The sequence below is a fragment of the Punctularia strigosozonata genome (assembly GCF_000264995.1).
Source record: "Punctularia strigosozonata HHB-11173 SS5 unplaced genomic scaffold PUNSTscaffold_2, whole genome shotgun sequence".
Taxonomy (NCBI): domain Eukaryota; kingdom Fungi; phylum Basidiomycota; class Agaricomycetes; order Corticiales; family Punctulariaceae; genus Punctularia; species Punctularia strigosozonata.
The window spans coordinates 2,716,391-2,742,206 of NW_006767434.1; the positions used below are offsets into that span (position 1 = coordinate 2,716,391).

Sequence of the window (25,816 nt, forward strand, 5' to 3'; positions counted from 1 at the left end):
TTGCACAGCATGTGCGGAATATCGTGCTTGTCGACGAGCGTGATCGCGCACTGAACGTACCCGAAGACGACAAAGATGCTTCACTTGGAGTGCTGAAGTATGGGGAGGGTAATAGGTGGAGAGATAGAGTCATTCGATTGGCGGTAATGGCCATTCTACTATCGGATAAGCCTCCGATTGCGTTCTTGTCGATGATATCGCAAGAGATGTTGCTTTGGCTTAATTGCTGGAAGGTCGTCTGTATCCTCTACAAGCTTAGCCTCACGCAACTTGGTAACGACGTCGACCCCCCGAATACGACGCCGTGTCGAGTGACGATGAGGTTGACCCCATTGCCAAAGCGGAGGAATAACTATTATACTTTGCTACATTTTTCTTTTCACTCTGCTTCGGCGGACTCGCTGTGTTCACTACCGTATATGGCCACTACGGACGATTTCATGATTCGCCCGTCGCCTCGTTCGTCGCCGGTGTACAACTCTTGCTACACCGACTATCGTGAAAACACTCAGAGTGGGACAACTACGCGGTACTTCCGGCCTATACACATATTTAGACAGTGCATTAGAAACGCCTTACCCTGCCCATTGCGCTTGACTGCCGTGGTAGGTCCGTGTTTCCTTCGACGATGCTTTTCCCCCACCCCGCTTTTTTCCCAAGCGGTTTTGCGGGGTGGTCGGGGTTTTTAACGCACTGACGAGGAGCCGGACTTCCACCAGTAAGCTGAAGACGGCTTGCCTAGCATACATTACATAGCACTGTATGTACACAGGTACCTAGGATTTTTTGGTGCCGGTGGTGAGACGGTGCGGTCGGCCTCATCAGCTCACGAAAACCGTCGAGCTGCTTGGCACGCTGTCGACTGCACGAGTGGCGTACGTGCAGCGCAGCAACCGACTGTTCCGCTACCGGGACCTCGTCGGCAATCTACCTACCTACCTACCTACCCCGATCGGCCTCGGCACAGTTGACCCGCAGTTCCCGAAGACGGGGCAAGGAGAGGATGGGAAGGTCTTCGATTCCATAGCCAGGGCGGGAGGCGAAATGAGAATGCCCTAGATGCTGGGGTTTCGCCCAAACGCATAAACAAACCAGGTTGACGAAGGAGTTGAGTTGCCGGACGGTGTCTTTGAATAATGCACTCGGATCAAGTGCGATACTCAGATGAGTCAAGCTTGTGGCGCTCGTTGAGAGAACGACCGGCAGCCATGGTGTAGTGTTTGAATCAATGTCGGTATAGAACCTAGACAAGCGGAGTTTCGACAAGATAAAAGCTAGGAGAACCCGAGCCTCCTCCGTATCGTCTTCTGGAACGTCTTCATGACGCCAATGAATAATCTGCACGACTTCCGTGCGGAAAGCTTTCCAATAGGGAAGATTGGTATGATGGCGAAGCCGAGTCGCCCAGCCCCGTAGATGCTCCAGGAGCGTCAGGCGCACCTCGTTCTCGTCCCAGAAGATCATCGACCGATATAAATGCGGCAGTCCAATCGTCTGATCATAGGTGAACAGAGGGGAACAAGAAAGATCAGGGGAGCTTGGATAAACAAGAGTGATGTTGACGTACTGTCCAAACGACGGTTCACTGCGACGACAGAAACGATGCATGTTTCGTACCAGTTCCAGTGCGTGACATGGAAAGGATCGGATTCGTCACCAAGATGCAAGCTGACCACCAATTCGAAGATGTAGTCAAGAACTTCATCGGGGAGTCGGCATGTGGGGTCCTGCGTACGAACGCCTTGCTGGCAAGCGAGGCATGTGCCATGATGATTCGCGAGAGTGCAAAGTCGCATGCCACGGCGAGACATGCCTGGTTTTACCAAGTCGTATCCAAGTGGTAGATAAATCACTGGCACAGAAGCGCTTCAATACGCGGCGCTGTGTTGCTCTGTGATCACACCGGAAAAGTAGTAACGGAGCTTGGGAATGTGAAAGTCGCTGCGACAACACGACTCACGCGCACGCGTCGTGACGGTACGTGTTCGTCACGCTCATTAATCAGGTTAGACCTCGGCGACTGGTCAATCGATCTCCTCCAGACGCGCATTCCCGTCCGATGACCTCCGAGCCAGTACATGGGTGCCTCGCGCTCACTTCCGAGAAATCATGTGTCAGACAACTACGCAAGTTCCGCAACCGTATATGTCAGGCAAGTCGGGGTGTCGCAATCATACGGATCCTTGAAACATTCCAGCAAAATCTGTACGCCCGGCTAAATCGATAACTGTTCATAGTACTGGGTGCTTATCATGCCTTGCGGCGCAACACTTCCTTTTTTGTATGAGCTGTCGCAGACGCCGAGCGACGCAGCGCTTCCCCTTCAGCCTGGACCTCCGGTCGGAAAGATATCAGTTGATCGTGCAGGCGATGACGCAGTCCGACACATCATTATTCTTTGCACTTCGACGACATTCCACTGGAAAATAGGACCTGACAACAGCGATCCGAGCTGAAAAGCGGGACCATAGAGGAAGGTTGGGTGGCGCGTGTTTTCCTATATGAGTGCGTAGGACTGACTGATGGGATGGAAGGTGCAAGTGGAAGCTGTGGTGGTCAAGTGCGTCGGCGCAGAAGCGTTATCGTCCATCGGTCCGATCAAGCGGACGAGTGGGATCACGTGGGAAGCGCGCCCGAAAAGTTTGTGGGTCACCGGACCTTGCCAGTCTCTCTTGCTCCGACGGACCCGTTCGAGCAGCGACACAGCGCAGAGTATAAACATCCCGTCCTGACCGGCGCTCTAACCCCGTGTCGAGCCCCGCTATCGCTCGACCCTTGGATGTACTCGAACCAGCTCTGCTCCTCCCACAACTCCCACCGCGGCAACTCCCACTCCGCCGCGTCCCTCCTCAAATATTAATCGCGCACGCACACCGACATGATCCCTGTATCTAAAATCACCTCCGATCATGACGACGCCACCCTCGTCGACGATGCCCGCGCCGCGACCGAGGGCGAGAAGAACATGACCCTCGCTCAAGGCATCCGCATCTACCCGAAGGCCATCCTCTGGAGCATCCTCATCTCGACATGCATCGCGATGGAGGGCTACGACCTCTGTCTTCTCGGCAACTTCTGTGAGTTGATCTTATCGGACTTGCATGCTACGATGAGTTGCTGAAACAGATGTGCGCAAGATGCCTTCCCGCAGTTCAACCGCAAGTTCGGTCACAAACTTGCCGACGGGAGCTATCAAGTGTCGGCCGCCTGGCAAGCCGGACTCAGCAATGTTAGTCGTTCGCCTACACCTCCGCACGAACACGAACTAACGCGACGTCCAGGGCGCCAACTGCGGCGAGATCATCGGTCTCTTCATCAACGGCATTGTTTCCGAACGCTTCGGATACAAGCGCACAGTACTGTGTTGTCTGGTACTCATGGCCGCTCTGATTGCGATCCCCGTCACTGCAGAATCACCCAACGCGCTCCTCGCGTACTACCTCCTCGCCGGCATCCCTTGGGGGATCTGGCAGACCCTCACCATTTCCTACGCATCGGAAGTGTGCCCTCTAGCGCTCCGGGGCTACCTCACTACCTACGTCAATTTCTGCTGGGGACTCGGCCAGGTCATCGGTGTAGGTGTCGTCAAGTCTCAGCTCGGACGTGACTCCGATTGGGCATTCAGGTTGCCGTGGGCGCTCCAGTGGATGTGGATCGCCCCGCTCTTCATCGGCGTTGCGTTCGCGCCCGAGTCCCCGTGGTTGCTCGTCCGTAAAGGCAAGATGGAGGAAGCGAAGCGCAACCTGCTCCGCTTGACCTCACCCGACCGCGTGGCGGACTTTGACGCGGACAAGACGCTCGCCATGATGCAGCACACCACCGCCATCGAGCGGGAAATTACCAAGGGAGCGAGCTACTGGGACTGCTTCACTGGCATTAACCTGCGCCGGACAGAGATCGTCTGCATGGTCTGGGCGATCCAGAACCTGTCAGGCAACTCGTTCACCGGATACTCGACGTAAGCATCTGCTGCAGTCATGAGTTCCGTCATCGCAGCTGAACCGTATCTTTAGCTACTTCTTCCAGCAAGCTGGCCTGCCAACCTCGTCCGCATACGACTTTGCGATGGGCCAGTACGGTATCAACATGATCGGCGTCTTCGGGGCTTGGTTCCTGATGTCGAGGGGCATCGGCCGTCGCACTCTGTACCTGTATGGTCTTTGCGGCCTGTTTGTTATGCTCATCACCATTGGATGCCTCGCCTTCGTGCCGGACAAGCATGCCACCGCTGCCGCTTTCGCGACGGGCGGGCTTATGCTCGGTTGGGCTACGTTCTACCAGTTGACCGTTGGGACTGTGTGCTACTCCCTCGTCGGAGAGATACCCAGCCGAAGGCTGCTAATCAAGACCGTGGCGCTGGGCCGAAACGCATAGTGAGCATTCCGACTTCTCAGCTGCCAGTCCGACGGAGCTGACGAAATCATCTCTAGCAATGTTGTCGGCATCGTCTGCTCTGTCCTCACGCCTTATATGGTCAACCCGTCTGCATGGGACTGGAAGAAGCTCACCGCCTTCTTCTGGGTACGTCTCTGCCACGTCGAAAGGCATTTCGAACACGGTTGTACTAATCGGCGTACGAAGGGTGGAATCTGCTTCCTCTGCATCATCTATACCTACTTCCGCGTGCCCGAACCCGCCGGCCGCTCGTTCGCAGAGCTCGATCTTCTCTTCGAGAAGGGCGTTAGCGCCCGCGAGTTTGCGAAAGCCAACATCGACGTCTTCCGGAGCGAAGAGAGCAAGAACGCCGCGGCAGCGGTGGAGAAGGACATGCGGGTGGACGACGGCGAGGTCAAGGTATAGCCGCGCTTCGAAATGATTTCAGCATCACAAACTCTGCACGACCTAATTATGCGATGACGAACATGGATATTTATTGACGCACGTTGTAACTTTTTTGTTATTGCATGTATCCGTACATAATTCACAGGCTACGTAACACGAATGCTGATCAACAGCCATGTTTTTGACGTTCCATCGTTGTCTGCATCAGATATTGTATGCGACGCGTGCTCCGCACCACGCATAGGGATAGTTCCGTTGGTAGAAGTTCCTGACCGTCCTGCGATCGGCGATGCGAGGAATCGTCGCATACGATCCACCAATCTGAGAATTCAATCAGCGTGTGCGGAAGGGTGTACTCAGTCAGATGTATACTAACCACGACCTGGTGACGGCCATCGAAGAAGTCCAGAGAGTAACCGGGGTAGAGGACAGAAGGGACGAAGCCGGGATACTCGTCGAATACCGTCGACGTCCACTCCCAAACGCCCCCATTGTGGCCCTTCTGGCCCTTCCCATCCCCGCCGGCGGTGGCTCTGTACGTACATGTATGAGTGCTCAGAGGAACAGGAATCTTGTACGGGATGTACGCACGGGACGGGGTGCCAGTTTCGGAAGCCGACGTTCGCGCCTCCCTCGTAGCCGCAGACGAACTTGTCGTAGAAAAGCCGCAGTTCGGCCTCGGTCGGGATGCGTCCGCCCTTGACGATCGCGTACGTGGATAGGTCGTCGTACGAGGTGACGACAGGCCAGTTCCAACCGACTTTAATGGGTACCGGGCCGTAAAGTGTGCGTACCTATTAGAGGTGGATCAATGTCTTCGATCGCGCGCGGATCCCAAGGGTGATCACCTGTGTTTCGTTGCCAACTTTCACCCAGCTAGCTGGGTACTTGACCTTCCCCTTACCGGGCCCGTTATAAAACTCATAGAACTCCTCGTTCGTGATTGGCCGCCATTCGATCCGGAACTCGTTCACGTGGACAGTGCGCCGCGGGCTCTCGTTGTCCCAACCAAAGGAATGTCCTTTGAGGTCAGTCGCTAGCTTGGGGTCGTTGTCCTCGGCTTCGATATCGTCGTGGCCGAGGACGACATCGGCGGGTCCGAGCGTTACTGTGCGTTCCGCTGGCTGCGGCATTTTCCCCCAGGTTTTCTGCAACGACGACCACTCGGGCTTGGTGAACCCGATAGGCGGCAGAGTGCCGGTTCCAGCCCTCTGGATTAGCATGTAGAGTAGGGTCTGAAAGATGGTAATCGATGGAGGTTCTCGGAATATGCACCACGCAACGCACCTCGGCGTGGAATCCTTCATGCTCGAAGGTCATGAATAGCACTCTGGCCATCTTCCTTGTGAGAGTTTTCTTGCCGGACTCGAAGTCGGCGTACAAGCGCAAGAGACGATCCCGCACTCGGTCCTGGAAGTCGAGAATAGCGCTGAGCGATGGCCAGTCGTCGTCCGCCGTGGGGACTTCGCTATGGGACTGATAAAACACAGGTCAGAATATGTTGCATAACTTCAGCAAGGACGCGTACATGACACTGCGTTGGGTCATCGACATTAGGATCAATACCGCGCTACGGTATCATTTAGATCTCTTTGCCTCTTTCTCGTCGCATATCGGATAGCTACCTCAAAGATGTACTAGTGCGAGTTTGGTCAATGAAATCACACTGACGTCTTCTTAAGGCTTACCTTGTACTCCTCCGGTTCCGTGTGAGCCTCTCCCAAGAGCCGCGACAGATGGATATCCAACTGCAAGGCCATGAGTGTAGGATCAGAGTTTTTTTGGATACAAACGGAGCTTACGAAAGTTGGTATATGTCCACAGTAGAAGAGGCATATATGCCTGAGGTCGATCGGCTTCTGGTACAGCATCGACGGTGGTATCATCTCGCGCGTGACGAAATCCCAAGCCGCCCACATGCAGCGCCAGTCGTGCACACTCGGCAGGTTGAAGGGCGACACCAAGTCGACCTCATTCACGGTCGGTGATTTGAGCAGCGGAAACAGGAACGGAGGCCTCTCGAGTAGCCAGAGGGAGTATTGGCGCGAGTCGTCCGTCCAGCGCTGTATGGGACGGAGGTCCGCTTCGGCAAATAGGGTATACGCATCCTTGTCCGAGAACTGATTGGACGCCAAAATCAGAGGCCGAAGGCAAAGAGGTTGTGAGCTCTGACCTTTGTCGAGACTTCGATCTTCAAGAGCTCACCGGCCTCGAAGTGGAAGCTTTGGCGGGTTTTCGGATCCATCACGGTCTGGGATTGCTTTGAGCGGAAGTAAGCTTCATGTTGGCCTGCGCGATGCCCGATTTAGTTCGACGCCCTGAATAGTGCCGTAGGGTGCTCACGCTCGTCAATGTCGTACCGGTTTACATACTCCCAGTGGGCTTCATCGAAGAGTTTATCGTCGCCCAGGGCTTCTCCCGCGGTTCGAAGTCCATTCATGATGAACTTCTCAGTGAACCTCTTGGGATCGTTGTAGGCCAATTCGATCTTTCGCGCGTCGTTGTCGTGATCAAGGCCAAGCAAGAGCGTATCGCCAGATCCCGCGCGCAGCGGGAGAGATCGCAGGAAGGCCGCGTCTTCTCCTCTGAGAAAGTTTCCCAGGGACGATCCCAGGAAGAGGATGTGCAGCGGTCCGTGATTCTGATCAGGAGTGGACGGTGCCGTATGACTGGTGGCTTTGCTGCTTCCCTCGGACGGGTCCGAGGCAGATGATGAAGGAGAGGGGTTGCGGCCCAGTCGGCCCAGCGCGTATGGTTGGGTCATGCGCGGGACGCTGTCTCTTCCTCGCAGACCGCCCTGCTCTACGAACTTGATCCCGTCCTGATACTCGCCCAGCATGCCAGCCAGGGCGACCTTGTCCGCGAGGCGAGGGCCGATCTCTGATTCTGACAGCCCTTGGAGAGTCCGCTTAAGCTCGCGTTCCTCGAGGTCGAGGGCGTAGTATGAGATTGGGTTCGCCGATTCCCCCTCGGCGACTGCACGCGCGAGAGCATCGAGGACCAAGGACGTCTTGCGGAGGGCACTGGCGTCGACCGATGGTCGAGATCATTATACAATTCGGGTGACAGCGACGGGGGTCACAACGTACCCTGCGCCCAATTCAAGCACCACTTGGCCTCCCGCGTCCGCATGTCCGGATTCCATGGCGCGTACCACATCGTCTGCATGCTCTTTGAGGATCTGCTCCTCCGCTCCGAAGAGATAGTACTCTGGGGCGCCTGTGGTGATGTCGTCGTACAAGCGCAAGCCCCTCTCGTTATACAAGAGCAGGGTAGGAAGCGTGCGGTGGTGAGGCGGCCGCGCAAGGCCGTCCAGGATGTCCTGGCGAAGACTTGAGACGCGCGTGGCGTCCTTGACGCGAACGTCGACGATTGGCGTATGCTCGGGCATTTCTATCAAGTATCGGAGCTGTACGCACTGGGCACCGAGATGTAAATGGCATTGACTCGCTCGGGCTGGAGAATATATACACCGCGGCTAGGATCCGTTGCATTCCAGCTCGATCAGTGCCCTCCAGTCAGTGACCTCATGATTATTCTTCCTTTCAGGCTCCGCCTCGTGAAGGTGGAGGGAGCTTAATCCCCATCCGTCGGGCACGCGCCGGCACGCAAGGGGAAGTGCTGCGACTCCGAACGCCGTATCCTTCTTTCTAATGTCGGACGTTATGTTGCTGACTCGGGTCGCCTTCTTGAGACACGAGTTCCGGACGTTCGTGCTGTCGCATGTTCCAAACGTCAACGGCGCTCGCTACCCAACCCCGGCAGGCCTTCAGCCCTCTCAGGCCTCAGAGCCATCCTTGCTGACAACGGGGTTTTTTTTTGTGGCGTGTTCAGGACTGCTCTCGGATCTCACACCCGTTGCCTCGGTACTGGCCTAGTGTTTGACCAAACACCTGTCACTTGAACCACGCTCGCATGCCATACCTTCGACCCAGTCCTGCTTGGCCGAGTTCTCAGCCGAAAAGACGTACCATGGTAACAAGGAACCGCTCACCACGTTCAGCATCGGTCAGACTCGACAGAAGTTCTGTACACATGGGCGATAACGGAGAAACTGACAGACTCGCCACGACTATACCCATTCTTGGTGAAAGCATCCAGCCGGGGTATCTGGTTGTGCTGCCCCACTGGAAATCCTCTTACCAATACGATCTTCTGGAGGCTCACGCACAGTCAGGCAAGAACACTCGGGAAACTTCGATGGCCGGGACGCCCGTGAAACCATCGCTTCGAGCGGGATCCAGATTACTGCTACGATTCAGGCTCGCAAGGCCGCTTGATCATGCTGACCGTTGATGGAACTGAGTCATCCTGGGCTAAAATAGATAACGACAAGATGATAGGTGTGCCGCTGAGGGCATCCCTATCAGATGTACACATTACTATCGTTCATTTTATCCAGATCTTTTGATGTTCATGCTCGTACCCGCTGTTCTGGAGTCTGGTACGAGGTACGTGCCAGGGATGGCTTCGAAGTTTTCCCAAGTAAAGAGATCAGTACTTAGTAAGGCACCAGATTCGTTCCATCTCGACTGCGCAGCACGCATGCTGGATGCGCCGATTGGCTGCCCGAACCTGATAGTATTCTGCCCCTTGGAGTAGGCTCCGTCAAGCTCGTGCGTCGCCCGGTACGCAAGGCCGACGAGAGCAATCACGCATTCACTGCATTGCGTTCTGCCGCGTGTGCTGTGATTATACTCACCCATCACTGACATGAATATGGAAGTACAATCGCGTTCGTTAACGTAGCGTGGACTGCAATTACGAGGCCTTCCTATCACTGCCAGTCAAATGGTCGGCAAGCGACTGGAAGAACCTCGTCGAGAAAGATGGGCCTGTCCGCTTGTCCTGTATGATGTACGCGGGCACTGGGTCCTCCTCCAGCTTCCTGATCCTGTGCTGGCAGTTAGCCAACCTTCGGTGAAGCACCTTGTGGTTCTTCTCGTAGATGTCGATAAAGTCGTCGTACTCCTTCAGCTTGTCCATCGCTTCTTTCAAATTCTTCTGCGCCTTGAGTGCGCGGGGAACGGTGACGTCCATGTCGCTCATGAATGCATTGAACTTAGATGCGGGAATATGGATCCAAGAGAACGGTTCCAGCTCGTGGAGCCTGGCGTGAGCTTGCGCTAGTTCATGCTGCATGTCGAGGATATCGGTGGGTGTAGGAGCCGGGCCGAAAGGGGGCGAGGGATTTTGCGACGATTCTGCTGATGACATGGGTTCATCGCGGGAATCTGCTAGTTCACATTCAGTTAGTTGCAATGGCAGGAATGCGATGTGGAGATGACTCACGAAAGGAACTTCGACTTTCGGTATGAGGGCAATTCGGGCGGGAGTTCGCATCGGCGTCCACATATAGATCCAAAATCGAGCTGGTGTCGTCGTCGGGTTCCATGCCAGGCTCCCGCTGATCCAGATCCAGCTCCGTTTTTGACCACTGGCGACCAAATTCCGCACTAACCTGGTCATGGCCATACTCGACGTCGACTGGTCGGTCGCAATCGTCCGAGAACCAGTGAACGCGAGGCGGAGAAGCTGAGTTTTTGGTTTTCCCATTGTCCCCCTGCGTGACCTTGAGAGACGACCTCCTCGGCCTATGCATCGGTCTGGTGAGACGATCGCTCGGGGAGGAAGAGGGTGCGCCATACACAGGCGCGCGCTTGGGTCCATTCCCATGTCGAAGTTCCATCTTACAATCCATGGCGAGCTTCTCCATTTCGGCTTCCAATGAATCGCCGGCATGCCTGGGGCGCCTCGATGGCCCGGAGGAAACGCGCCTTGGAGTCATGTTTGGCCGGTGCGACCGGGCGGTAACATGACTGGCAGCATGTTGAGCCGGATGAGCTTCGTTCTTAGAACGATGGCGCAGGGGCTTGATTTCGGAAAGGCTGCTTTGAGGGTACGCGGAGGGCATGACTAGTTCACCGCGTCAGCTGTTAGGTTGAGATGACCAGACCAAAGGGCCTCACCGAGAGAAGGCGATAATTTGTTTTGGAATCGTTATGTAACGTTCCGATTTGAGAGCCAGGCGTTGTACGAAGCATGGAACATCACTGGCCATTTATATCGCATAGCGGGTCGTCGGGTGAGGAGAAAAGGGCAGTTCCGCGCGGAGTTTCGGGATGTCGCAAGCAGCGGGGGCGGAAGGGCGGAGTCCCAAATCAGGTCACCCCGTTCGACGCGCTGCGGTCGGGTCGTCTCCCACATCGTACTTTGTGAACCACAGGGTGTGAATATCGATACATACATGACAGAAGCATAACTGTCCGTCTCATATGGGACCTGATAGGTAAAGACACGACTACGATGAATATACGATATCCTCAGTCCCGTAAAAATCACCAATGTCAAAACGATGGTATGTGTGAGCCACTTTCATAGATCCTTTGTTTCCATGACGAGGTCCGTAGCAAGATTGGCGAGCATATCCTCAGCGCGGGGATTCCGAGGGTACGTCCGACCATCCCCCTTACTGCAAACCAAACCGAATGATCATCGCTCGAGAGGGGTCAGGTGTTCGGATCGGAATCACTCACCTGGAACCCCCGCACAGTAATCGATACAGGATCACTTTCCATCGCGCCGCCTTCCCAAGTCCATCGATTCCGAATACCTGGGCCCAATTCTGTCTCCAGCCAATATCATAGAGGCGAATGCGCCCGTGAGCACGTCGAACGAGCCGCCGCTGGTAGTACGTTAGTTCATCCTCTTGAGGTGGATTTGAGAGTTGTTGCCCGCTGGGCGATGGTGGTAATGCGGGTAAATACCGCAGAAGAAGGTAGGGCGATATGTGCTCAAGTGTCGTCTGGTTCGTTCTTGAACAGTGATGGATTCAGCGGAATCTACTATGACCAATAAGTAAACTGCGTACGTGACAAGATATAGATGATATGCCACAAAGGAGCCAACGACCATGGCAAATATGAGTCCTTCGGCGGCAAGAAAGAGTTCGTGCAGAGGAGTGGTTTCATCCTGTGATGGAGTGCAGACGTGTTTAGTTTGAATTATTTGAAGCATATGAGCTCACCCACAATGGATTCATAGTGAGTGAAGGCAAATATGAGACTTTTGATCGCAAGGCTAGCAATGTACGTGGCCAGGAGAGTGACCGAGATTAAGAAGTGAACGAAAGACGGGTAAGTTCTGTGTCCCTACAGCGAACGTCGCATTCTTTATACGTCGTCGAGCGTTAAGAAAGGCTGAAGCGCTCACAAGGCACTTGGTCAACCACATACAGTGGTGATCTAGCTTCAGGACACAACGGCCGCACGTGGAGCAATGGTGACTGCAGATGGCGCGTCAGTTGACAGCTGCGCAGAACGGGCAGACGCCGAAATAGACGAACGTTCGCTCCGGTTTAGGTGCCCAGCATTTGTTGCACCACTTTCCAGGTTCCGAATAGTCGTCAGTAGGCCCAGGGCCCATTAGAGCTTCTGTCAAGCTCATTGCGTTCTCATCCCCAAGACTAGAGTCTTCTTCGCCCGGTTTATAATCTACGGGTCCTGGGTCGCGGACAACGCATACGAGCAGGGAGACCAGCGCCAAGAATGTCAGGGTATACGTGATGATGAGATTGAGTCCAAAGTAGAGAGGCGACTCCAGGATTTGAAGGTGGTATCGTACGAGGACAATGAGGATGGATGGATGCGGGGAAAGGATCAGGCCGACCGTAACTGCTGACATTCAGAACCAACGTCTCATACAGTGCGAGTATCCGAACTTACAGAGCAAGGGTAAGTAGTGATACCAAGGACGATTTGTAACTGTTTCGTGAGGTGGAATAGGGCTTGTCGGGGAATGCGAGCCCGCGGGTTCCTGCAGCTCGAAGGATAGGTATGGCCGAGCCCTAGACATCTCGACGCGAGCACAAGAAATGACGAAGAAGTGGTAAATAGAGAATAGTCGAGCCGTCGTTCAGTCTACAGAGAACTGTCCACAGAGAGACTGGTTGTTCGCCGGGCTGGGCGTTGAGCTCGCTCACTGGCAGCAAGGTATGTAATGTCCAGAAACTCGCAGTGCTTGTGGCTGTACCCTGGCGACAGCATGCGGGACGAAATGCTTTAGGCCCTAGGGGGCAGATTTAGGACGTCTGCGTAGCAGTATTATCATTATTGTCCATACTCAACCGATGTACAATGCAATGATAATGCCAGTATATCCTTTGACCGCCTTTCGTAAGCGTATATCGATGCAAATGCGTATGCACACGTCTCCTCCATGCGGGCGCGTCATGGCAATGGCATTAACCGCAGGCAAGTTCGGTGGGATGAGGCAGCGAGCAAACGACTCGGTCGAACGTCCCATGCTTGCGCACGCGCAAGAGCCTTTGTCACTACACCTGCAACAATGGGCATTAGTGATCCGTCATCGTGTTCCATCCGCGGCATGGCTGAGGATAATCGCATCCATCATAGACTAAATTATAATTTAGCCGTTCAGTCGAGAGCGTGTTCCGGGCGTTAACGAAGGTTCCCCTCAGCCCTAGGAAGCCGATGGCATGCATCGGAACATAGTTATGAATCCTGAATGCGTGAACCGAGAGACAAAATCTGACAGACGCGTCGAGGACAATATTCAGATCAATACGTTGATCGCTATAGGACATACATGTTCGTGTAAAGGGAATTCGTGTCCAGTGCAATGGGGCGATATGCGCGAAATCGGCTATCGGTACGGTCAATCCGCACTACTCTTGATCGCCGAATCGTCAAAAGGATCGCCAACCGCTACGCAGATTTTATGAGCAGCCATTGGACTACGGGTCAACCCCCAAGGAAAATTCTGACCTTTCTTTAGCAGCTCAGATAAAGCGACATCTGCCAATTCCTCTTTGGGTCCCCGTTCTTTCTCCTGCGAAGTCCATGCCCCGCCACTGGATGCACCGCGCTCGTTCGTCGTACCAGCATTTCTCCTCGTTCCTCCCTCTTCCCGTTCACGCCTGCGCGTTTTCGGATCGCGCGAGCTTTGTGACGCGCCGTAGGATGAGCCACCAGGCAACCGCCGTTTGGATGGAGACCCGGCTGCACCTGCGTCACGTAGGTGGCCTAGGATACCGCTGGATTGACTGAGAGGCTTCTCCTCCTGTATTTCCTCAGGCGGAGGAGAGCCGGAGGATTCGCTAGAGGGCGAGGGTGATGGCGAGTTCATAGTCGTGGCCGCCGGCAGGTCAGTACGAGACGCGACTGACGATCGCGAGAAGCGTGTACAGACCTGTACAGACTTGCGACCGTCCACGTTGTCCTTTGGCTCATATTGACTCATATACCGTATATATACCTGGCCTCTCTTCTAATAAGTTCCGTGAGCCCCTGCTGAACCTCAAGCAGACTTTGGAATGTCCCTGCCTATCAAAGTGACACGGAATCTTCGTATAATTGCCCTACCATTGACGAGGGCCACACGGACCCATGGCGCCTTGACATACTATCAATTCGTGACGCCAGTACCAGCTGGGGAGGCGAACAAAAGTCCCGGACTCATCAAATGGGCGTCCAATAAAGCCGTGGGTGTCTGGGCAGGATTTGGGAAGGCTCCTGAGGGCAACTGGAAGGTTCGTTGCTTTATGCTACGCAGGAACCGAGTAACCCATCAGACATGCTGCCTGTAGCTCAAAGTCTTCCGTTACGGGGAGCGGCTCATTGACAAAATCGACTTTGAGGAACTCGCATTAAAGAGCCTGGACGTCTCGTTGGCTCCGAAGTTATCGAAGTTCGGCAACTCGGAAGTTCAGTTGGAAAAGGATCGCCCTAATGTGCGTCCCGTCATTCATCGTGCGGTGCTCATGCTCATGGCACATCTTAGATACCATTATACTATCCTCAGGCATCTCCATCTCCATTGTCACACCTTCAAAGTCTCGTCGAGAAACGGGCGCCAACCCATAGGAAGGGTTTCTTGACATGGATGCTACTTGCACCTGTGACCGCACCAGTTGCCCTCATCCGTAAGTGAAGACGCCGCATGTTCACGATACAACTCCCCCGTCTAAATTAGAGCAACAGCTCTAATACGTGCGTCTCCGCTGTTCAAGTGTATCCGCCAGATTCGCAGAATGGGCACTGACGTCATGGTGTATTTGTCCAGCCGTCATACCAAACCTTCCTTTCTTCTACTGTGTGTGGCGGTCATGGTCTCACTACCGCGGTATGCTCTTGTCCGATTCATCGAGAAATCCACTAAGCCCATTCATAGCCTACAAAGCCTCAGAGTACCTCCAATCCCTGATTGAGGAAGGGGTCATCTCACCGGAGCCCAATCCGGAGCTGGAGTCCATATATGCAAGCCACCAGCCACTACGGGATGCGGACTCAGATGCCTCATCAACACCAGACCAGGTGGCCCCACAGCACCGAGATGCACCTACTCAGAGCAACACCGCATCGGAGGGGTTACTCCTCACGCGCGAGGCGATTCCTTCAGTATTGCAGCTCTTTGACCTGCCACCGACGTCTGCTGCGGATATATATCGCGCAATGGAACAAGCGAAGGTGAGATTAGGTCGCGGTACATAAAAGGGGGGCGGGCTGTTCGCGCATTCAACGATAGAGATCGGAATGCAGGTAGAACACACTACCACCTAATGAACATAGTAATGTAGCCGAACGCCGACACTGTGCACAGCTCAACGCTTTCACGCGTGTTCCATACAACACCGCAAAGATCTGCTGTGCCGGTGCCGGGCTCAGTGTCTGTTGACCGCCATCAACAACATATATTGATCAATAGAGCCCATACTACTTACATGATAGTACCGTTTCGCATCGTGCGGCGTAGTCTATCAATCGTTATCGTTAGCACATGGGTTGTTGATGGATTACCGTCAGGCACCATGCTATTTCCGGAAATAGTAGCGTACAAAAATCGAGTCAGATGGCTTTGGGCCGCTTTTGCGCAGTTGAGCTTGCTGCTAACGAATGTCCTCTTTTCCTCCAACCATCACCTCGTCCCACTACTTCCCAGCAACATTTTCTGCTTGCAACTGCTTTGCAACGGCGATTTCGCGCAGGAAACAATGTCAACCCTTGTCGTTGCGCCATGCGCACTGGCTGCTATGTCTGCTTTATCCTTAGTTACCACTGGTTTTCGGGTTGGACGCATTCGGCCCCATTTGCCTGGGGTTTCCCTTGGCGGCACTGTCGAAACGACTTCAGGCACTAAAAGCGCTTGGTTTGCCGCGCTGAAGGCTTTGCAAACCGCCGGCTGTTTCGTGCTGCTTCTGCTGTGTGCTACGTCTCTGCGTTTCGGCCCCGAACTCTTTGAACCGATATTTTATGTGGGTCTTGCATTTTGCCTCATTCATGTGACATCGCGTGACAGTATTCTAGACATATGCTACTGGTCTCGGAGTTCTGGCTCTTGTCGCATCAGCTCGTTGGCGAACTCGTTTCAACACGCACTTGAATGTCCTCCTCATGATCACCTTTGGTATCTATGGCTGTGCTACCCTCTATCCGCTGGTCCTGATAGATGAATCGTCTCCTCCCGCGTTGGCCCTGCTGCGTCTCGCCTTACTGGCTCTCACTGGTGTCTTGATCCCTTTTGCGCTCCCATGGGGCTTGTTCGCCATCGACGCGTCCCAACCCGAGGTTCGTGTCTGTGATTTACCTATGCCGGCCCTACTGACAATAGCATACACAGCATGTACATCCTGAGGATGATATTTCCATGTGGTCTTACGCAACGTTCTCTTACGTGGATCGTTTGGTCCACTATGCTTCCGGACATCGTCATCTTTCTGTAGACGTGATGCATCCTCTGCTTGAGCGCGATGATGTGGATTATCTCGTAGCAAAGAATATGATGGTCAATAGTAGTTGTTATGCATACATATGCCGCCAGGCTCATAGTTCTTGGCGTAGAAAATAGATCCAGCCTTGCGAAACAAAAAACGACACCTTCTTTGGAGTGTGTTTACAACTTTCAGTGAGCATCGTCACGGTACCATACCATCGCTGCTTTAGGCCATGCTGACGTTGAATGTTCTCAGAATGGGATTGGCTGGTGGTCACGTTATTCATGCTCGGCGAAGTGCGCTGTTTCCCTGCTGTTTTCTCTCCAGTCAAGTTGCATTCGCTAACGGTGCTTCCAGCTGGTGACTACCTTTATCGCCCCCGTGAGCGTTCGAGGACTCTTGCAGTATGCGGATTTACGTGTGGAACGCTGGCATGTCTGATTGGTCTCCTAGCTACCTGGAAACTGGGGGAGAAAGCGCCATTTTACGACCATGGTATGTGCATTCACCCTGCGCGCATCGTTGAGGCTGACTTAGTATCAGGGTATGGGTAGCGTTGATTGGTGTGCTGTGATGATCCTCTGTTAGCGCTTGTGATTTATCACGTATTCCAGGTACCGGCCCGCTGTTGGGCGCTATATCTTCCGAGTGGTATGCCATGAACGCGGTGCGCTACCTCTTGGTGGAGTGAATGACCGAGAACGTTACTCAAACATGTCCAGGGAACGCTCTCAATTAGAGTTGAGGCTATTGTCACACAATTACTTCTCGAGCACACTCTGCGTATTAGGATGCAGCCGAAAACGACGATGTGAGCCATCAATACATCACTATACGGCCGATAGCTGAAGCCCAGCAAGCCCTACTCAGAACGGAGCAAACAGTCCTTCCCCTTGGCAGGCGAAATCTTCCAACGACCCCCTCCAGGGCAGAATCAGTAATCTGATCACCAGCGACTTGAAGCAGATGGGTAATGGGAAGGAGGTAATGAGGATTGGTGAGTCTTCCGGCTTTGCGACGATATCAGAGCTGATGGCGTTCAAAGTGGAGGGGTTTCTCCAAGTGAGCATCAGTGTGGCATTGTTGTACAACATGCTCGGTTGGGCGTGAGTACTCCTTGTCCGTGTCGCAACTGGTCTGATCTACGCCTTTCCAAATTCAGTGCACTAGCCGGGACTGCCGTTTGTTTGCTTTGCCTGCCCATTCCAGGTATGTACCGCGATCATGACAAACAGACATAAATTCCAATGTAGAGCACAGGGCGAACCGCGCGGCTCATAGCCCAAACCCAAAAGAAAAGAATGAAAGCTGTGCGTTGGTCGCAGCGATCTGTATGCACTTCGCACTCATGATTTGCGCAGAGTGATGGACGTGTGCAACTCGTGACTCAGAGTAGGGGGATATTCTGTACCTCAGTCTATGAATCATTGACGACATTTCATTGCCAGTGATACATGGTTTCCGCATGGTCAAACTATTTGCATGGGAACGCCATGCACTCAAGGTCCTTGACGAAAAGCGAGAGGTCGAACTGCAGTGTATACGACGTGGGGCACTCCTCAGTATTGTCATCAACGCCTTTAATGTGCGATTCAGCGGTACTCACGATTGTTACTATCGCTAACCACCGTGCACCCGTCAGTCAATATTGCCTATATTGAACGTAATCGTGGCGTATGCGATATACGTACGTTTTACAACAATGTTGCGCTTTCGTCTGTTCTCAAAACAGTGTATAGGCGCTGTGGATGAAGCAAGCACTGACTGGTGTGCGAACTCTACCTTCCCTGAATCGCGCTCATTCTTTACTCAGCCTCCCGAATCTTCGGTTCGATGGCCGTATTTGAAATCTTGAGAGGGAATTTGGCATTCCTGTCCATGCTACTCCCTATGGTGATAGGAGGTCAGCATTGGCATCGCAATGAAGATTGTGTTATGTTGACCATCGTGACAGCGAAGGTCTCGGCTGATCGGATCAATGGTTTTCTTTTGGACGTAGGTTTCTCTCCAATTGTGCTATGTACGTCTTTTGAAATCGATCCAGTCGGACTTCTTTGATCGGTCTGCGGTTTCCAACGACAGTGAATATACCGCCGAGGTTCAGTCTGTGCAAGCGAGCGGTGGTATAGGGATGAGCGCATGCAGTTTCTCATGGGACGGAGCAGATGATGGGTCAGAAAGTACTGGCTTCCGTTTGAGCGTGGAGCATACAGTAACCTTCGAACGATCTGGTGTCAACCTTGTCGTCGGCCCCACGGGTTCTGGTAAAACATCGCTTCTCTATGCAGTAAGTCGCATCAAGTATCTCTCGGAACGCAGCTGAATCGCTAGACAGCTACTAGGTCTATACCATTTGTGACAACACTCGAGGAGTTACTGATACGTTTGAGTAGGGGAGTTGAACTTCTATCCAAAAACGGCCGATTCCTGGTTCTCGCTGCCAAGGCGCGACGGTGTTGCCTTAGCAGTGCAGGAGTCGTGGGTTCTTAATGACACTATCAAGGCATGATACTTCCCCGGAGTTTCATGTTGCCGTTCTGATGATTGATCAGGAGAACATTCTTTTCGGCGTGCCCTACGACGAAGCACGTTATCAGAAAGGTCTGCTCATACACCCTGTGATTGAATGCTACTCCAACCCTCCAACAGTACTGTATCAATGTGCTTTGTTGCGAGATTTGGAATTGTTCGAAGCTGGAGACGAGACGGAAGTTGGTGAAAGGGCATGTTCCTCCTCATTCGCCATCGACACCTTACTCATTCCACGGCCTTGTAGGGTTTAACGTTAAGGTACGCCGGAATATTGAACCCAATGGCGCAACTCATTTTGATTTCTCGTGAAATCCCCCGTTAGCGGAGGACAGAAGGTAATGCTTCGTTTATAGAGCGTTATATAATGCTAACGTTCCTTTGATAGGCTCGCGTGACGCTGGCTCGTGCGGTATATTCTTCCGCGAAGATCTTACTGCTAGACGACATCCTCGCGGCTCTTGATGTGCACACTGCTCGATGGATTGTCGACAAATGCTTGCGCGGGGATTTGATCAGAGGGAGAACCACGATCTTGGTCACTCATAACCTTGCGTTGACTAAAGGCTTGGCTACCAAGGTTATCAGGGTCAACGCAGCAGGGCAAGTCACCGCCGAACACTCGGTTGCAGATGCGCTTGAACTCGATCCGGACCTTCAAGAGGAACTGGCACACGATGAAGCACAACTGGACATCGAGAAGGCGGGCGCTATAAACTCCGAGGCCACCGAAAACACCGTGATCGAGCAACTTAACAGGCCTTCAGGCAACCTCATCGCGGCAGAGCAGGTGGCGATCGGCTCTGTGGGATGGCCAGCGATCCGGCTTTATGTCCTCAGTTTGGGAGGTGTATTCTTTTGGGCCTCTTGGGTGTCATTCCTCATCACCAGCTACGCGCTGGTCCTCTACCGCTCGTACTTCCTTGGTATATGGTCGCATCAATACGAGATGCACGACCCGTCGGAAGTATCGGCGCCTTAGTACGTGCATAATTTCTAGCACGGGGTTAAAGCTGAATCGCAATCGCAGCTATCTGGCCGGTTTCATCATCATAGTGATTGCTAGCGTCGCAGCTTCAAGCATCGCATCAGTGCTATGGCTATCCGGCGGGGACCGTGGTTCACGTAGGGTACATGCGAGGTAACGTGTATAATATGACGTGTTTCTGATAAATTCATTGACCGAATATCCATAGCCTCATGAACTCACTCTTCGGCGCGACCCTTCGGTACGAGAATTCTCGGCCCTCTGCTCCTGCACTGACCGACTGGCTCACAGCTGGTGGGATACCGTGCCCTCTGCCCGGGCAATTGCGCGCTGCACACAGGCTAGATTCTTTTGTGTTACAGCGCGTGTATTTGATCTGACATATGAGACAGGATATGCTATCTATTGATGTCACCCTGCGCCAGTTGGTATCCAATTTTGTGGGCCTTTCTGTTCAACTGTTGCTGCAGTTCGTGGCGATACTGGCGCTTATTGGATGGAAAGCCGTGGTACCGGGCTTCCTCTGTGCAGGGGTGGCGACAGTCATAGGCAGGCTATACCTTACTGCGCAGCAAGGTAGGCTCTGACGGAGTTTGCATCGAAAAGGCGACTCATCCATCCAATAACAGGCGTTAAACGTGAGCAATCGAACGCAAGGTCCCCGGTTATCGGTCTCTTTGGTGCCACCTTGACGGGACTGGGTACGTCGTCAGGGCGCCCTGCTATCCGGCTGTTCATGTCTGTGATAGTTTCCATCCGAGCATATGGAGCTCAGAGCATGTTCAGAAATGAGCTGATGCGGCGCACCAACCGGTATTCGCTGATTACCAAGAATTTTTATCTTCTGAACAGGTGAGTTCGAATCTTCCTGCATGGGATCCGCACTGACGAGGCACCCTCAGATGGGTGGGGCTCCGCGTGGGCACTCTTGGTGCCATGTTCGCATTGGCGGTGGCATCCGCTGCGACGTACAATAAGTCTATCACTGCCGGAGATGCCGGATTCTCGTTGTTGCAGGTGCTCAGTTTTGCGTTCATGATGAATTTCTGGGTACGCGCGGCGAACGATCTGGAGATTGAATGTAAGTGTTACCTGTTACCGCTTGGCAGTTCTCTCGTGCTCACTCGGCATGCAGGTAACAGGTGTGCATTCATGTCTAAATTCTCGTGGTGCGGGAATTGACTTGCCAAAGTCTGGAGCGTATCAAGGATTTCATCGAAATCGAGCAAGAACCAGTGCCAGTTCCGGAAGGTGTACCGCCTGCATACTGGCCAAATAACGGGTCATTGAGAGTGGAAGATCTCTGCGCGCGATACTCGCCTGGTAAGTTCTGGGCAATATAATCGCGGCAAGATCATCCACATGATGCCAATGCACCGTTCGTCAGATACTCCAGAGGTGCTGCATAACCTCACATTTGAGCTTCAGTCCGGCGAGCATGTCGGCGTCGGTATGTCGTTACGAGCTATCTACATGCGATGCTATCCCTGACACTGAGCCTTTCAGTCGGACGCACGGGGGCTGGCAAGAGCAGCGTCGCATTAGCCCTGCTGCGTGGCATTCCTACGACGGGGAAAGTCTACTTTGCGGACCGCGAAATCCACTCGGTCAACCTTGACGCGCTGCGATCAAGTATCACGTTCGTACCGCAGCACCCGGAACTGCTCCAGGGCTCTCTCAGGGAGAACCTGGATCCCTTCGACGAGTGTGACGACGCAGTGCTCAATGACGCTCTTGAAAACGCCGGTCTCGCCGGCGGAGAGGAGGGGAACGCGATTGGACTCGATTCGTCAGTCGCTCTTTCCTACTGGACGAAGGACGGTGAAGTGATGACGCGTATGATGGTGTTTACTGATGTAGGGAGGTACACGCGGGCGGAGCCAATTTTTCAGTCGGACAACGTCAGATGATCGCCCTCGCGCGTGCTCAGGTGCGCCGGAGCAAGCTCGTGATTATGGACGAAGGTACGCGTCGCGTCGCGACGTGTTTTTACTTCCGCCTCGGACCGTCGCTGATGACATAGACGCTTCTGTTGCAGCCACGGCCGCAATCGGTACGCGAGATTCGCTCTCGCTTTGCGAGGGATCTACAGCTGATTACGGATGGTCCATACAGATTACGAGACCGACACGGCCATTCAGAAGTCGCTGAGGCAGAGCCTGGGTAGCGACGTGACGGTCATGACCATCGCGCATAGGCTTCAGACCATCATGGATTCGGACAAGATCGTGAGTCATCGCTGCGTGAATCTTGTATCGACGTTGAAAATGACGTTGGTCGTGTGTGTCGCAGATGGTACTGGACGCTGGGCGGTTGGTGGAGTTCGGTTCGCCGAAGGAGCTATTGCAGAAGGATACGGGCTTCTTCAAAGAAATGGTGGAGGGCAGTCATGATAAGGCTGCGTTGTATGCGCTGGTCAGGGATCAGACGTGAACGGAGAGTGCTTATTATTACCGTTTTACGAACGATGTCTCTAGACGTTTCTTCTAGCTTGCATTAACATAGAATGGCGACTTCAACGTCGGGGCGATGGGTCGTTGCAGACGGGTCTCACTTATTCGCCGCGTGAACGAGTAAAGACGTCATCGCGATGAAAGGAAGCGTCGCTATGTAAACTTAAGCTCCTCGTGGTGAAGTCATCATCAGACAAGATACGCGGCGTTGAGTATCGTACCTGTTGCGTCGGGGGTATTCGCGCGCAGTCCCTTCCCATGGGCTCCACACGGCAGATGGCAAACAAAGCGGACGCAAAGACGCAAACCAGGAACGTCACCGTGTCACGGTACGACGATCGGTAACGGCGGCGGTTGCATATGTGATTTGGGGAGGGAGGTTGTCCACCCTCTTTCGCGGTACCATCTCGCCGCCTGCAATCTCAGGCACGCATGCCAACTTTGTGTGCAGCTGCTGCCTCTACACACGCTCTCTGGCATCCGTTGTGCCCTTCCTGGCCTCACATCGTCTTCATGAAGGCCGGGATGGTCCATGTGATTGCGATTTGTATACGGCGACAGAACGAGGGCGATTTCTTGTACCTCGAATGCCGACAGCGAGAGCGTCTTGCCACTGCGACTCCCATGCACTTGACCATACGCGGTTGAGATGAGACACCCTGTTTCCACTTACGTCTCGTAAGGGCGAACAGCCATTAGGCAGGTCCGCGCTGATGGCCACGGAGCAAGATCAAGGGCGCCTTCTCGTGAATCCCATCGCGGGCGGGTGTTTGCCTCGTCTGCGCTGCAAACAGCTACAGTTCACGAAGATTGGCATCGGTGGCCCGAAAAGGCAGGTGGGCAAATGCAAATTCATTTTCCAACGCAGCGGCCATCGATGGCCAAGGCGCCGGTCCTGCGACTCGCGACGAAAAGCGCGTCGGCCGACGCGGCATGAGGTCACGACGGGGTGATAACAACACGGGTGTTGTTATCGCGCGGGAAGGGCGCCACCACCATCCGCGGCCGGAGCGGCGCAGAGGCAGCAAATAATTCCTTCGTGAAGGCAGTCGAAGCAACCCTAACGCAGTCCGGCGCAAACGTAAACTAACACAGGCTTCTTTGAGGCATTTCTTTCGAGATGCTCTGCACACGTTCGCGCACGAATATGAACTTTCCGCTGCCTGCGGGGCGGCCGTGGGTGCGCGATTACGACCGCGGAATGAGGGTGCGCGATTACTGCACGACGAGGTCGGAGAGCGGGAAGTGGGCGGTTTCGCGCCATGCCGGCGCGGAATGACCACCGACTCGCAGAATGCAGTCAAAACACGGATTTTCCGTAGGGACCGACCGTGCAGAGAAAACCCGGGTTTTGTTGATCGGCCGCTCAAGGCGGGCGCGGGCCCGGAAAAGGAGCAGGAGTGGCCCAAAAAGGCAGGTGCGCGTGGTCGGGGGGGTGTTTACGCGAACGGTCGGATATCTTCTGCTCCACCTGTCGTCTTCCGCTTTTCACATACCGACGCGAAATTTTGGGGTCCGTCGTGCGGAAGGCGGCATGGCCAATCGCGATCGAGGTGGCGTTGACGGCCCTTCCTCACTTGCCGGAGCGCCACCCCTTTTCGTCAGACAAGCCATGGCGAGTATATAAGCAGGCTAATGTTGTTCATCCAAATCACCAACTCCTCGTCGCGACATTCAAATATCCCTCATAACTTCCAACTCAGTTAACCGCTCCTCATCACATCCATCATGTCTACCCAACCCCAGACCAAGACTTCCGAGTTCTACGCCGATGCCGTTCTCTTCGACATGGTGTGTTCGCTCGAACCATGCTTCGCTCGATCTCGCACACTGACGCGGTCTTACAGGATGGTACCCTCACCGACTCGATACAGGCTGTCGAGGCTGCGTGGGGCAAGGTTGCCAAGGACATTGGCCACGACCCCGCCTACGTGATTGCTGCGACGCACGGCAAGCGTGCTGTCGATAACCTTGCTCACTTCAAGCCCGATATCAAGGAGCACGAGATGGACGACGAGGTAAGCTTCAGTCGTGTACCGTATCCAAACAACTCGGTGTTGACGTGTCATTCTCTCAGGTTGCCAACTTCGAGGAGACCATTCTCTACTACGCCGACGCGTACAACCGCCATGGTCCTGGTTCTCGCCGCAACTCCACCGTTGGCAGCCCCATCTCTGGCGCACAATCGCCCATGCGCCTTGCCTCCTCTGGCGATGGAACCCCCGCACTTACTCCCTCCTCATCAACACCCTCTTCCCGCGCCGGCTCGTTCTCCGTCCCGTCCATGATCGCCGGTGGCCTCCGCCGCCCGTCTTTCCTCTCGCGCCTCAGCACCATGCTCAACATGACCACTATGACGCGTGAGCAGTCCGTATTCGAGGAGCCGGAGAGCACCGAGGAGGAGTTTGAGATCGACCCTGCCGTCCGCGACTCGCTCGAGGCGTGGCAGATTGAGGCGACCGCCGTCGACCGCTCCGTGCAGATCCTGCCGGGCGTCAAGAGGATGATCGACTCGATCCCAGAGGGCCGCTATGCGGTCGCCACCTCCGGTGCGAAGACGTACGCCTACGGCTGCATGACTCGCGTCGGTATCACCCCTCCCCCCGTCACCATCACCGCCGACGACAAGCGCCTCAAGGCCGGCAAGCCCGCGCCCGACCCATTCCTCCTCGCCGCCGAGTGCCTCGGCTTCGACCCGAAGAAGTGCGTCGTCTTCGAGGACTCACCCTCGGGCATCAAGGCTGGTGTTGCCTCCGGCGCGACTGTCATCGCGCTCTGCACCTCGCACGACAGGAGCAAGATTGAGAACTGCGGCGCTCACTTCATCGTGGAGAACATGGAGAAGGTGAAGTGCGAGCCAGTCGGTGAGGGCAAGGACATGCGCCTCAAGTTCACCGTCGAGCATTAAGTCTTCTTACGCCGTACGCACTTTGCAAAAGGCGTCTGGACGCCGGATTACCCTCCCACGATATAGAACATACCCTCGTCCTGCATGCATTCCCCCTCTGTAGCATTATTGTAAATTTAGGATAGACGCATAACAAGGAGGTCCTTTGCGCGTCAATCATCCATCATGAAAGTGTGCCTATCGTTTCGTTTGATAATGATATCAGAACTCCAAGCGTAACGATAAGCAGTTGCGATGTGGCTACAGATGATGTGAGACGAAACGCCAGATGTTTCGACACTGGTTCGACTCAGTTGATGGAGTGATCGTCGACGAACAATTTTAGCGCAGCACTTCAAGCGCGCCGCCACAGAAACGCGCCGATCTTTCCAAGATCTTCCGTCGGACAAGCTCCACAACTCGTGGACACCCGGCCAACGCCGAGT

General features: G+C 54.2%; 8 protein-coding genes across 8 annotated transcripts; 4 read left to right on the forward strand and 4 right to left on the reverse strand.

Annotated features, from left to right (window-relative positions):
• Nucleotides 1-2,878: 2,878 nt before the first annotated feature.
• PUNSTDRAFT_61379 (maltose permease MAL61) lies at nucleotides 2,879-4,800 on the forward strand (the record flags this gene model as incomplete). Its single annotated transcript, XM_007380522.1, has 6 exons — nucleotides 2,879-3,077; nucleotides 3,138-3,229; nucleotides 3,282-3,958; nucleotides 4,014-4,373; nucleotides 4,431-4,521; nucleotides 4,582-4,800. The coding sequence occupies 6 exons, from the start codon at nucleotides 2,879-2,881 to the stop codon at nucleotides 4,798-4,800; spliced, it is 1,638 nt and encodes a 545-aa protein (XP_007380584.1).
• Nucleotides 4,801-4,986: 186 nt separating this feature from the next.
• Nucleotides 4,987-8,173, reverse strand: PUNSTDRAFT_131244 (DUF323 domain-containing protein; the record flags this gene model as incomplete). The annotated part of the gene is made up of 12 exons (XM_007380523.1): nucleotides 4,987-5,103; nucleotides 5,159-5,315; nucleotides 5,374-5,576; nucleotides 5,631-6,017; nucleotides 6,070-6,258; nucleotides 6,311-6,352; nucleotides 6,408-6,419; nucleotides 6,471-6,530; nucleotides 6,585-6,902; nucleotides 6,956-7,071; nucleotides 7,126-7,805; nucleotides 7,872-8,173. 12 exons carry the CDS (start codon nucleotides 8,171-8,173, stop codon nucleotides 4,987-4,989), a joined length of 2,583 nt encoding a protein of 860 aa, XP_007380585.1.
• A 1,370-nt stretch (nucleotides 8,174-9,543) lies between these two features.
• PUNSTDRAFT_141546 (uncharacterized protein) lies at nucleotides 9,544-10,797 on the reverse strand (the record flags this gene model as incomplete). Its single annotated transcript, XM_007380524.1, has 3 exons — nucleotides 10,752-10,797; nucleotides 10,075-10,698; nucleotides 9,544-10,016 (listed from the first exon to the last, which is right to left on the reverse strand). Exons 2-3 carry the CDS (start codon nucleotides 10,694-10,696, stop codon nucleotides 9,544-9,546), a joined length of 1,095 nt encoding a protein of 364 aa, XP_007380586.1. The 5' UTR covers nucleotides 10,697-10,698; nucleotides 10,752-10,797.
• Nucleotides 10,798-11,157: 360 nt separating this feature from the next.
• PUNSTDRAFT_111352 (zf-DHHC-domain-containing protein) lies at nucleotides 11,158-12,636 on the reverse strand (the record flags this gene model as incomplete). The annotated part of the gene is made up of 7 exons (XM_007380525.1): nucleotides 11,158-11,254; nucleotides 11,319-11,597; nucleotides 11,654-11,754; nucleotides 11,814-11,933; nucleotides 11,995-12,067; nucleotides 12,128-12,455; nucleotides 12,507-12,636. 7 exons carry the CDS (start codon nucleotides 12,634-12,636, stop codon nucleotides 11,158-11,160), a joined length of 1,128 nt encoding a protein of 375 aa, XP_007380587.1.
• A 753-nt stretch (nucleotides 12,637-13,389) lies between these two features.
• PUNSTDRAFT_50195 (uncharacterized protein) lies at nucleotides 13,390-13,960 on the reverse strand. Its single transcript, XM_007380526.1, has 2 exons — nucleotides 13,569-13,960; nucleotides 13,390-13,508 (listed from the first exon to the last, which is right to left on the reverse strand). The coding sequence occupies exons 1-2, from the start codon at nucleotides 13,927-13,929 to the stop codon at nucleotides 13,459-13,461; spliced, it is 411 nt and encodes a 136-aa protein (XP_007380588.1). The 5' UTR covers nucleotides 13,930-13,960; the 3' UTR covers nucleotides 13,390-13,458.
• Nucleotides 13,961-14,021: 61 nt separating this feature from the next.
• PUNSTDRAFT_98047 (uncharacterized protein) lies at nucleotides 14,022-15,293 on the forward strand (the record flags this gene model as incomplete). The annotated part of the gene is made up of 5 exons (XM_007380527.1): nucleotides 14,022-14,332; nucleotides 14,390-14,533; nucleotides 14,584-14,725; nucleotides 14,866-14,925; nucleotides 14,974-15,293. The coding sequence occupies exons 1-5, from the start codon at nucleotides 14,117-14,119 to the stop codon at nucleotides 15,291-15,293; spliced, it is 882 nt and encodes a 293-aa protein (XP_007380589.1). The 5' UTR covers nucleotides 14,022-14,116.
• A 614-nt stretch (nucleotides 15,294-15,907) lies between these two features.
• Nucleotides 15,908-22,531, forward strand: PUNSTDRAFT_141550 (P-loop containing nucleoside triphosphate hydrolase protein). The gene is made up of 41 exons (XM_007380528.1): nucleotides 15,908-16,054; nucleotides 16,107-16,367; nucleotides 16,420-16,584; nucleotides 16,641-16,704; nucleotides 16,769-16,809; nucleotides 16,871-16,917; nucleotides 16,967-17,008; nucleotides 17,057-17,076; nucleotides 17,128-17,180; nucleotides 17,236-17,324; nucleotides 17,374-17,510; nucleotides 17,559-17,619; nucleotides 17,676-17,722; nucleotides 17,774-17,823; nucleotides 17,875-17,905; nucleotides 17,962-18,098; nucleotides 18,156-18,200; nucleotides 18,253-18,280; nucleotides 18,327-18,416; nucleotides 18,468-18,508; nucleotides 18,558-18,800; nucleotides 18,849-18,855; nucleotides 18,907-18,995; nucleotides 19,066-19,224; nucleotides 19,290-19,303; nucleotides 19,368-19,380; nucleotides 19,431-20,023; nucleotides 20,073-20,183; nucleotides 20,239-20,271; nucleotides 20,322-20,370; nucleotides 20,423-20,606; nucleotides 20,660-20,731; nucleotides 20,780-20,882; nucleotides 20,933-21,115; nucleotides 21,220-21,353; nucleotides 21,418-21,480; nucleotides 21,537-21,819; nucleotides 21,891-21,994; nucleotides 22,069-22,083; nucleotides 22,146-22,258; nucleotides 22,323-22,531. The coding sequence occupies exons 2-41, from the start codon at nucleotides 16,194-16,196 to the stop codon at nucleotides 22,461-22,463; spliced, it is 4,068 nt and encodes a 1,355-aa protein (XP_007380590.1). The 5' UTR covers nucleotides 15,908-16,054; nucleotides 16,107-16,193; the 3' UTR covers nucleotides 22,464-22,531.
• A 1,680-nt stretch (nucleotides 22,532-24,211) lies between these two features.
• On the forward strand, nucleotides 24,212-25,486 carry PUNSTDRAFT_141551 (HAD-like protein; the record flags this gene model as incomplete). Its single annotated transcript, XM_007380529.1, has 3 exons — nucleotides 24,212-24,274; nucleotides 24,331-24,501; nucleotides 24,561-25,486. The coding sequence occupies 3 exons, from the start codon at nucleotides 24,212-24,214 to the stop codon at nucleotides 25,389-25,391; spliced, it is 1,065 nt and encodes a 354-aa protein (XP_007380591.1). The 3' UTR covers nucleotides 25,392-25,486.
• Nucleotides 25,487-25,816: the final 330 nt, after the last annotated feature.